The sequence below is a fragment of the Mchenga conophoros genome, linkage group LG20 (genome assembly GCF_057382185.1).
Source record: "Mchenga conophoros isolate Kocher_MC1m ecotype Shallow Benthic linkage group LG20, M_conophoros_male_GT1.1, whole genome shotgun sequence".
Taxonomy (NCBI): domain Eukaryota; kingdom Metazoa; phylum Chordata; class Actinopteri; order Cichliformes; family Cichlidae; genus Mchenga; species Mchenga conophoros.
In genome coordinates this window covers 3480237-3492397 of record NC_140545.1, presented here as the reverse complement: position 1 = coordinate 3492397, position 12161 = coordinate 3480237, and the positions used below count along the sequence as shown (strand labels likewise).

General features: G+C 42.3%; 1 protein-coding gene across 1 annotated transcript in view; it reads left to right on the top strand.

The window, feature by feature from the left end:
- The window catches only part of dip2ba (DIP2 acetate--CoA ligase B (putative)a), a 48007-nt gene that overhangs the window by 15959 nt on the left and 19887 nt on the right, over positions 1 to 12161 (top strand). Inside the window, exon 2 of the mRNA XM_085261255.1 lies at positions 11018 to 11089. Within this exon, the coding sequence (XP_085117381.1) occupies positions 11018 to 11089 (72 nt within the window). The remainder of the gene's footprint in view (positions 1 to 11017; positions 11090 to 12161) is intronic.

Here is a 12161-nt window from a genome sequence, read left to right as displayed (position 1 = left end):
GATTGTGGTGATACAGTATTCCCACAATAACCAATAAAACGTCTCTTTTAGACTCTGGTCATGTGCAGACTTGATGGCGTACACACCTCGAGGCAGCAGAGTTTTTGTCAGACGGGGGGTGTCATTAAAGTTTGAGCGTCATGTCTGGTTCGTCCCTGCTGATGCATGTGTTGAAAATCTTCAGCTGTGATATAACAAAATTAAGGCGGCTTTTTGAGTATCACCACCATCAAGTCAGACTAATGTTTTCAGTGTAGTCATTTTGGCCTTGGTGGCTGAGATCAGCCCATCTGCCAATAAAATCACTGGCCACTGACTTTGTTCAGTGTCTGCCTGCTGCGACACATCACTTTCACGCTGACTATATTTTCTAAGAGAGTGTAATGTTGAGCCTAAAGACTTTAAAGCAATAAAGTGAGGTTTTATAATTCAGAAAGCCTTTAAAATATTCTGTTTTTGTTGGCTGAGCTTGAGGAGTGTGGTGGTGTTTCAGATGCTGTTTAGAGGAATCGGAACCACATCAGTTTCAGTTGCTGCTCTTTTCCTTCACTGACAACACTTTAATCCCATACCTGCCCTTGGTTTTGGTGAGTGGTTTATTGCACGCACACACAGCGCCCCACAGCCCTTCCTCTGTGACCTTCCACTTTTAGTTGCTTGTGAAGTGAGTTGTTGTCATTGCTTTTTTTTTTTGTTGTTGTGGATTTTAGAGCTCGACAGGCGTTTAGACAACCTGTTTTCATCACAGTGTGTGCGCCTCTTTTACACAAGTGTTGCCCATTTGTTGAGCGCCTTCCACAGACTGAGAGCCATGATCTTCAGAGCGGCGATAGATTCGCATCTTGACGACAGCCTGTTTAATGATTGCGAGTGGTGGGTGGTATGAGGTCAGGACCGTGAGCTGTCCAGAGAGTGGAACGTAAGCAATAAGGTCTGCGGTTTCAGTGTCAACGGCGGACTCAGCACCCAGAATCAAAGCGTTTCTCAAAGGCCGCTCATGGCTTTTTATGAGATTATAATATTGATTTAAAGAGGCTGTTTCCTGCCTAACATTACTCCTCCTGCATTAACGTCCTCCTTTAAACCATGAGCTATTAGGCATAGTCGATGAGCAAATTCTGCACGTGTCATCTAGAGGTAGGTGCAACATAAAGAGTATATTGCTGAGCAATATTTCTATATGTGTAGGTGAACAGAAGACTCGGATGATACTTGAGCTGATGTGCTCAGTGACCCTCGGGTCAGGTCCGTCCCACACTTCTGACCCCTGTTTATCTTCACTACGACACTGCTGCAGTGAAACCTGATACCTCTACATTCACTTTCACCACTCAATACCCTGTGGTTACCCAGCAATGCTGAAACACTAGTCTATTATGCAGTTTGCTAGCCAGGATGCCTCTGTCTAAATACGCTTCTTTTCTCTTTTTATTCTCTTCACAGTGGACTGAATTTAGGCGGAGTCAAGCTGCTGACTTGATCGCACTCACTTCATGGTGCTATCAAAATTTCTACCACTGACTCGGTCCTTTTCACGGCAGACTCATTATGACTTGTCGCACTAGAAAAAGCTGGCTTTCTTTAGACTGTTCAAGTAATTCATGTCAGTGTGAGAAAGAATTAGTGTGATCAGACACAAGGTATTCTTTTTAAAAAGGCTGAAAGTAAACCATATGCTGTAGTGCTAGCTTACAGGCGTGACTTGTTACTTTAGATTTGCTGTTTAGGTGCCCGTTATTTATTGTAGGCTCGTTGTATGTTGGGTTTTGTTTTCAAAAGTTTGCTTTCTTGCTCGCGGTTAAGTCGAAACATAAAACGTGAAGTTGGAGCCAAAGAGCGATTGACTCAACCTAATGTAAAGACTGGATGTTGGGTAACTTCTTGCTGGTTCTCTCAAAAACGTCTGAAATCAACCATTTCTCACTTGAGCCGGAGTTTATTTTGTAGACCTGTCTGAGCGTATAGTGAGTATTGCTAAACCTTACATAGTCGACTTAAGGTATCAGCTTATAATCCCTACCCAAAGCATCATAGCCGTCATGGCACACGAATGGCTGGAATTTGTGCATCACATAACAGCATGAATTGCCACGACTTATCCTCTGTAATGTGGGAAAAAGAAATGGGACAGCTGTGTGGTGGTTGGCAAAAAAGTCTTGGATTCAAAGTGTTTACATGTTGTCCATGTGACTGTGTGGGTTCTCTTTGGGTACTTTGGTTTCCTCCCACATACACGTTAGGTTAATTGGTGACTGTAAATTGGCCATAGGTATGAATCTGAGCGTGAATGGTCTGTTTCTCTGAGTTAGCCATTTGATAGAGTGGGAAAATACAGCCAGACCACAGGGTGTATCGAATGTTTGTGATTGGAATGATTAAAGCTCAACCTAAGATCACAACTTGTTTTCATACGTTTCTGGATTATATGCTGATTAAACAAAGGAAGTGCAAATTAATTCGTGTATAAGCTTGGCACAGCACCCATTTTAACTTGTCATAGCCAGGGAACTACAGGTCTATATCTTTCATTAAGCCGGCCCGCAACAATGACACCCTGAAAGCGTCTGCTGTAAATGAAAAGCAGCCATTGAAGCACAGATGCTATAAAACTTCTTTATTAACTTGTGACAAGTCTGCCTATAAAACTGTTTATTAATAAATGATTAAGCTAGTATTCATCCACCTGCGTAGTTGCTGTAGGGGATACAGTTCATGGCAGGGGTAGCAAGCTAATCTGACCAGAAATCAGCCTGGGATGTGGCCTTGGTCTCACTCAGTTATGCAAACATAGACCTGTTAGTTGAACGCTCATTGCAGTTGTAGTCTGCCGTACAGTCTCAGTGAGGACAACCTGCATTAACCTTTGCTGCTTACTAACAAACAGCTCACTTGTACTTGCCTGACGTCAGTTTCTCTGACTCCACAATCTGTCCTCTCAGTTGTTTGCCAGCCTTATCACTTTGATGAAGTAACGTGATATGAATTTATCTATACAGCAACTGTTTGTCACTGCCAAGATTATACAGCTGGCCTGTGATGATCTAGAGGGAAATGGCGTTACCCAAATTAGTGTGCGTAGTACATTAACAGTAGTAAGATTAAAGTGAAGAAGAAGCCGTCTTGCTTATGGAGAAGAATAAAAGCAAATGTTCCGTCTTTTTTGTTTCATTGTGGTTTTCTGATAGCTTTTATTGTTGCAGCAGTTCCCAGCTCAAAACTCACAGCTGGCTCTAGAACGCTTGATATAATAATAATAATAGAAGTAATGGAGGAAGTAGGGCTCTAAACTCAAGCACAAGATGAATGCTTAAAAAGCTCGAAGGAAACACTTGTTTTATTTCTTTGGATAAATTAAGTTTCGGGATGCTGACTGTCCAGTGTTATTGTTTCTTCTGTTTTTATCTTAATCGTGCCAGGACTTTTTGTTGTTGCTGTCCTGTACAGGAAGGTCTGACTTCACTGAATGTTTCGGTACTTGACTCGGGTGTGGTTGAACTGGTCGTTTGCATATGTGTGGGTGTGTTTCTTCGCATGTTATGTGTTTCTAAGGTATTAAGTTTAAAAGGTGGGATTGCCCCACATTTGTTCCACTAAGATGCGTGTCCACATTAAGAGCTGCTGAATCTTTATTTTATCATTTTTTCTTTGCCCTTCTCTGTAATTTCCTGTGAGGCATACCTGTGTTAAACATGTCACTACAGTGGTTTCACTTCTAGTTCTCAGTATGACGCACTTCTTCCGTTACATCCTCTTTGCTGGGCATTGCTTCATTATTTATTGGAAAATGGGTTTAACACATTGTTGATCTGTGAAAGCCACGCACAAATTGTTCATTTGAACTAATCTGGGCCAAGCACAGCCCTTGGACTTCTTTTATGTCTCACATTCGTTTTATTGAGATTTTTATAAGAGTATGCCTTAGAAATGAAAAGGGAGGCATAATTAGATCTGTCTTCACAGACTGGAGCAGGCTGAAAGGCAATAAATAAAATATAAAATGAAACATTTTTCAAATAATAGTGTTGATAGCTCTAATCTGTAGTGGCTATTGCATTCACCTTACACACAATAGATTGGAAATCAGGCAGAGGCACAGACCCAGCTTATAACACAGGGACTTACAAGCTAGTGTGCTCCAAGTGCCAGTGCTAAGCCCGGATAATTGGAAGTGTTGCGTCAGCGAGGGCATCCGGCGTGATTTCTGTGCCAAATCAAAACATGTGGATCCATCCGCTGTGGTGATCCTTTGGGGGGGGGGCACTGTATACTAAACTGTGTTACATCGTCTGTTCTTGTCACATATTACACAATAGAATAATATAATATATATATTATTAACTTTGCTGTTGTATTTTTTTAGGGTGTAATTTTCAGAAGTCGTTCCCATACCTTTTGTCGAATTTTTATCTGTAAGTTCACTTCATTAGGGACAGCTAGATAAGACTAAAGTGACCTAATACAACACCCCTGCCAGGAATGTTGAGCTTTTGTTGAAACAGTTTTAGTGAAGTGTTGAGTCAACTGTATCTATAATCATGCTATAACCGTGCTATGTTCACTGGCCACTGTACTGGGTTGGAGGTTTTGCTTCAAAGCTTTTTTTCTTTGTGGCACAGATTCAACACAGGGCTGAGATTTTGACATGATAGCATCACTTAGTTGCTGCGGTGACCAATGAGTTTTTGGTGCTATTGTTGGATTTTTCTAAAAAGTTTTTGTGCTTCCATTTTATGTCACTGGGAGATCTTGTATTAGAATTTAATAAGTTATACCTAATAAAAGAGCTTGAGCACTTATTTTCTGCATCATTCATTATTGGAAAGATGTACATAAAAATCGTTCAGAAGGTTAAAGTGGCAAATGGTAACTAGCCATATTTTGGGCACTGTTGCTCAATCGTGACTAGGCTGGGCTGTCAGAGTTGCGTTTTCCATCCAACCAAACACAAACCGAATCCAATGGAGATTTTTGACAAGAGAAAGTACACTTACTCAGACCCTTACTTACGGTATCTGGCCAGCAGTTCCCTTTAGCCGTCCAGAGATCACTTCATCCTCCCTGTCTGCCTCAAAACCCCCACGTGGACTCCCAGGGTCCCAGAGGAATTTTTGGCCTGGATTTGAAGTGGAAAAACATTGTGCTGGAAGCGGGAGGTTTATGTATGTGTTTTTGAATCACTATTCAGACATGAACCAAGTATTTCCTGAGTGATAACTGATTGGTTTTAATACTCAAAACCTGATTTAACTGCTAGTAAACTGAGGGAAACCCCCACATTTAGTCAAGGATGCTTGTCGACTTTCTAGATGAACAAACTTTACTGCCTTAAAGTTTTTCTTTCTCCCTCCGTCTATGGATGGATGGATGGATATATAGCTAGCTAGATATTTTAAAGGATAAATAGTGACCTATAAATATTTCCCATGTTAATATATAGTTGTGTAACATTGCCTTGAATGCTTAAGAAAAATGAAGTCACACTCCCTCTTTTGTGTGTAATGTAATCCAAGTTTCTCTCCTCTGTTGTGGTAGAGAGTCCAGCTGTGTGTCTGTGTGTGTTTGTTTTGGTGTGTGGGAGATGACGCTGGTGCTCTAGTGTCACATCCAGTGGTTCTGCATGTTTCATATGTTTATGTCTATTTTGAATGTTTATATAAACAGTATAGAAATCTTTGATAAATAATCACGCATACATAGCTGTGTCACAAGTTGAGCTTTCATAAATCTAATGATAAGGGGCCTCAGGTTGTTTTTAATGCTCCAAAACTTAGAGATATTTCATTTGTGATCAGTGAAAAGCAGCAGATCCACACAGCTAACAAGCTGGATCGAGGGATGTTTTCAGTTTTCTTAAAAGAGTAAGTTAAATGATTTCCCGGTCATCAAACAACACTGTTTACTGTCAGTCAACCAGATCAATTAAAATGATAATCATTTCAAACCCAGTTAACAGTATTGAAATGAAATTAGTTTCATGGTATGCAAAAGCACAGCAGTGGAACGTTTGTACTTGCCACACTGCTTCCCTTTTAGAGCATGCTCTATGGAAATAAGCTTCTTACATCTGCTTTAACTAATGACCAGGTGCCATTAAATGGCCTTGGTGTCATACTCATTCGTTTGCATTTCCTGTCAAGTGCTATTTATCCATGTTCTCGGCACAGTCTGCCCATTGTTTTTGTGTCACTGCTCAGAGTCTCTATAAATAAGATCTTGTGGGTGACGTTAGTTCCTCCTTTCTCAGCCCCTGTGTTTATGTGTGTATTTATATGTAAATGTGCAGGCTGTGGCTGTTTTCCATGTTTTTTCTAGTTATCCTGTTTATCTCACAGTCATTTCCTCATGGTGGATTTATAGAACAGCAACTTTTTGCCCTGGTATGTATTTCTTGTGATATAGGGTAGTAACGGTGTTCTAGATTAGCATCACTCTTGTCACCAAACTGTAACCCACAGGCAAACAAAGACACTTTTATGCAGAGCAAACTGGTATCGCTGGCTAGAAGCACCACGCTTAGAAAACAGTCCTGCACTGTACAGAGCCTTGTTTCAGACATTTGTGCCCCCGTCTACACAAACGTCCAGACGGAGAGATATAATCTGTTAGGTTAGATGTAATCTCAGATTACAGATTAGGATAGAGACCAAAATGTGAGCACTGGATGGCTTTCAAGATGTAAAAGCGGGGTTTTATTTACAGCTTTCTGTGTAATCCAGCCAGTTATCCTGTTTGAGTTTCATGGTTGTGTGCATTTATGGGTTGACAGGAAACCTGTCACATGCAGGTTTCTGTGTGCAAAAGACAGTCAGGCAAGCGGAAATTGTGGGTGACAGTCATGTCACTTGCTAATCTGCTCAAAGTAATTATAGAGATCTCTCGGTTGGGGAGGGGGCTTGAATACATATGCGTAAACAGGAGAGGGTCCTTGGAGTTTGCATTCACTGTGACACAATCCATGTTTGCTGAGATTACATCAGATTGTTGCAACATCCTCTACAGAGAAGTGAAAGAAAACTAAGGAAAAATGCTGTCTCAGTGCCTTTTGTTCATATATCATGAGCATGTGGATGCCAGGAGGCTTTTCAGCTCTAATGGTGTGTGTGTGTGTGTGTGTGTGTGTGTGTGTGTGTGTGTGTGTGTGTGTGTGTGGATCAGGCTGATGGATGGGTGGGTGTTAACTGTTAAACAGAGATCCATAGATCAGCTGGTATCTCAGGGTTGAAGCTCAAGGCCAAGATTTGGATTTTTCATTCAGGAGAACTGTGCAGTGATTCCAGGACTGAGGGAAATCACTGGCATTAAAAAGCGCTTCACTGAGCCTCTCAGTTTTTCATGACCTAATGAATATCATTTAAAGAGAAGAAATCTTGGCAGCAGTTGTGGCACTGATTGAAAGACACTGACCTCGTTGCTTTAGTTTTATATAAATATCTCAAATGCAGTGCTGTTTCTGGGTATTGGCAGCTGGAATTAAACTGCTTCCAATACAAATTTCAGCTCTTCCCTATTGGCAATGGAGCAATGAAGAATGGTAAAGGAACAGCACAGACATAGTGGGTTGGGAGGGACAGAGTAAGGTGTGCATAGAAGATCACACTGCATTAAGGTAAAGACAATAAAACACACAAACCGAGACAAATCGCAACCAAAAACAACCTCGTGTATACGTCCAGGTCATGTGCTGACCATTAAGCGTTCTCTTTAACAGCTTTTTTCCCCTTTGTATTTGGGAAAACAAAAAGGGGTGCCGTTCATGGGTAATAGTAATCCAAGAAGCGAAATTTTAGCTGTATCAGCTACAGCCAGTCCGATGATTCAACATTTGAGCTGCTTGGAAAACCACAGGGAGCAAATGTTATGTCATGAATGCTTAATGCCCAGCCATGTCGTCAGAGAGAAATTCACTGTTCACGATGGTTTCAGTTCTTGGATTTGATTTGACACGGTTACGGGGCACACAGTGCTGTAGGCGTCCATTGACTTTTATCCTCTTTCACAGGTTCATAAAAATATCTTTTTTCTGCTTTTTCGAGCGTATGTCACGCCACATATAAGTCGAAATCACAACCAGGGTGTTCTCCTGTGGCCTCCTCCCAGGGAGGCTTTAGCAAAGAACCCACAGGAAAGTAATCATCGTTGTAACAGTTTGAGGTTTTATTCACAAATGATCAGAAATAACTAGAAAGAAAATTTCCTTTGTGTGTTGCTACCTGTCTAAGACCCAATCGGAGCCTCCAGGAAAACACCCTGACAACAAGATCAAGATGTGTACGCGTGGAGTGATGCACAGTGCACACATAAACAGTTAATCTCCAAAACCTCAAATGGCTCTAATGTGCCGGATCATAGTGGAGAATGCCAGTGCAGATTAAATCTGAAGTGCTCCGTAATCCCCTACTGTGTCAGAAAAAGTTGTAGCCCTCCGCAGTTATCAGTGTGGCTGGGAATGCCGTTCATGTGAGTGTGTTTATCCCCTCTGTGACCCTGCGCTGCCAGCTATTAGGAGATCAGTCCACTGTATGACTTGTCTTGAAGTATGAGGTCAACATCGGATATTTTAAAAGAAGCCTCACAGGGTCACTGTCATCTGGTCTTGAATGAGCTCTGAAAATGTCACAAACAGCACGATTAACACAAAAAAACAGTCAGTTAGAAGGTCTGGCTGCCAAGGAGAAGGACTGATAATTGCTTATAGATGTGAGATTTGTCACACATTTTTAATATGCTCTTAAAGATGCATTCATTGGTGATACTGTGCCTCTATCACAGCATGCTGGGCAGGTTCAGCCGATCCTTGGACGAAGTACGCATTCCTGGTTTGACATACTGACACACATCTCACAGGGAAGGCCTGTAGTGCCAGTACACCTCAGGCCCTGTCAGCATTCATTCTCTTGTGTGCTGAAGCGCCCTTTAACCTGTCCCAGCTGTGTATACACACATACACATGCACAGATACATTAGCTTCCTGCACCTCAGGGACATTTTTGGAACTATGAGCATTCTCTCTTGGCCAGTTGGCCCTCTCTGTTAGTATGGTGTTTTCCAATCAGCACATTCCTCTTTCTCTAGACAGACACAGTGAGACGATTTTGGCAGCACACACACAGGGTGGGGTAATGCTCATATCCTGTCCCCTGACCTCAGATTACACACAGTTACTGTACTGTTTTTGTTCATGCTCACACTCAAAAACACCACATTCTTGCACTTAACACATACAGCTTTTTCTCTGTTTTGAACCAGCTGTCACAGTCAGTCTTTAAACCCAGAGCCTTTCAGTGTCTTTCTTCCCACTGCCAGCCACATAGCTGGTGTGCCTGTGCCAATCCGTGTCTGTTGTACTTGCCCGACACCAGCACAGACTCTCTTCTGTCTGCGTTAATGACCGACGGCGCTCCGTCCATCTTTCCATCTCTTCCCCTTCTTCCCTCCCGGCACCAATTGGGCACCAGGACTGGGCTTGGCGTAACCTTGTCTCCGACAACAATAACTGCTCCAGTCCACTACAATCAAGTTGCTGCTGATTGTCTCGCTTGCATGTCTGCCTATGAGTGTTTTCCTGTGTATAAACAAGTCTGTAGCATGCTAGAGAGATGGAGAAACAAAGACTGCAACAAGCTGCTGTGTCTGAATTTCAGCCTAGTGTGTGAACCCAGGCATGAACTCCAAGCTGAATGCTTGCCATCCCCATTTTTTTCTTTTTGTTCCCCTGCACAGAGGGAAAGACAAAGCACTCTGCACTCAGTCACACACTGCCTTTCACTCTAAAACTGTTCAACTTTGTTTTGTTGGCTTTTTCTCTACGAAGGTTATTCACTTTTACTCTGCTTCTCTTAATATGAGTGTTGTGAAACCTACAAATTGTATCGGAAGGATTAAAAAAAAGAAGTCTCATATTTAACTCATTCTGGCAGGCACACACACAATCATAGAGGGGACTTCCTTTCTGATTCTCTTGTTTATACAAGCAAATCCTACACTCCACTGGATAGTGACCAGAGTGTGAGAAAACTTTAAGAAAAAACACACTCTATCTCAGTCACACACGAAACTCCCCACCCAGCCCCGGCTTATCCAGCACACCTCCCTCCGGTCTCCCTGCTGAACCTTGGCTCACCGTTTCTCTCCTTATTTTCTTTCATTGTTGCTTAATGCACACACTGGTCTGCATTCCCTGTTGCTGCTAGTGACTCTCAGCCCCCCCCCCCCCCCCCCCGGTAGGTCCCCCCCATTGTCACTGGTCAGTGTGGAGGAGGTGTCAGGAGATTGAGGTTAAGCAGCCGTTTGGCGATGGGCACTTGACATAGCATGCGGTGTTATCGCTGCACACAAAAGAAGGCGACTAACAGAGAGAGTGTGGGAGATTGTAGCATTAGGATTGTTTGTGTTTTCAAGGGGAGTGTGTGTATGTAAGGGTGTGTCTTTCATGCATGTTTGCAGTGAGCAGACTGTGTGTTTTGGGGTCCCAGTTTAATGGACTTTGTCAGGCCTGTGCGGCTCTCTAGCACACTCTAGTATCACTGGGAATCCTGCCAGGCCGAGGCCGAATGAGGAAGGGGTGGTGCTGGGTCTACAGTGGGAAAAGGTCGGGACAGATAAATGACCGAGTCCCATGTGAAACTGGCTCACATGGCTTCCTTTTTTTGCTCTGCTTACCATCCCAACTATTCCCAATGTTTTGGCACTGTTCTCTGCCTGGTTACATGCGGCTCAGTGGAATCATACTTGGGTTTTATAGCCAGCAGGCATGTTTATTCACTGGGGCTAATGTAAGGCCAAACAATGGCGTTATCTCTTCGCCTTGTTGTAAATGGACTTAGCTGTCAGCATGTGGAGTTCAGTGGATTTGGTTTAAAGTGGATTATTATTATTATTATTATGACTCAACCCTCTGAAAATGTATTAGTGAAAGCAGAGGCTGTACATGTGTGTGTCTGTGTGTACGTAGTTGTCTGGAGTTTGTGTGGTAATTATGACTAACCTAACAGTTTGGTGTTGCTGTCCTCTCTCCTAGGTGACATCACGCAGAAGGGCTATGAGAAGAAGAGAGCCAAGCTGCTGGCCTCCTACATCTCCCATTTGCCAAGTAAGACCAGTTCTTCTTCTGCTCTTGGAATTTTTTCATGTTGCATTAAAGCCTTCCTTCTTCTTTTTCTCCATTTGTGTTTTTTTTTTTCCGCCTCCCCTGTCAGCAATGTTATTGTTGTTCAGGCTGAAAAGCAAAACGAGGCTAGATTGCATAAGAAGATTCCTCAAATTTACATTTGAGCTGATTATTCTTTCACATGTGAAAAGAACAACGGAGGCAAAAAATGGATTCTTTATGTCGTATTGTACTTTTTTCCTTTTTTCATTTCTTTGAGAAGAAACTTGACTGACTTCTCAGTGTGAGTGTTGATTGTCTTTGTCCAAGTTAGCAACATAATTTCTGGCTTTCTGTGGCACTCTAGTGGCCAAAATGAGAATTGCACATAAGGTAACCAGTGATGCACAAATATCTTTAATAACTGCATCACCACAGGTAAGCCACGGATGCACAAACCCATAGTTCCTGTCAGACTTTCTGCTGTATTTAGTGCGTACCCAGTAAATGTGATACATTCTGAAACTGGTTTCAGTTTACAGCTGTGGGGAAGTACTAAAGCTTCTCTGTGTTACTATGTGACAGACAAACTGATTTGTCTGTCAGTTTCCTCAAGCAAGGGTGTGGTGTTTCCTTCGGAAAGTATTGCACCATGCTAGCAGCGGCATGAAAAAAACATCGTTCTCGATGTGTCACTTTAAGCTATTTAAAAAAAAGAAAAAAGAAAAAAAAGAGAGCACCACTACACTTCCCTTTCCTCTAGTTTAACCTTTGTTTTGACTTGTGCTGCCAAAACATTTATGTGATTACACGCAAAGATCGTATATTAATCTAGATTTCAGTCCCGTTGTTTTTAGTGATTTTTGCTTTCGTTTGACTTTTGCTGGCAGCTTGCTTTGAATGTCAGAGCATACACCAGAAAGCTTTGAATCTCCAGGGGTGACCGTGTGCTCCTTCACTCGTCCTGTTATCCCTCAAAACCATCATCTCCTCAGGGACTCAGTTACCCAGTTCCCTCCGGGACGAAAAGACAGTTGACTAAAAATATAAATGTAACCCAGTTTCATGTACTCTG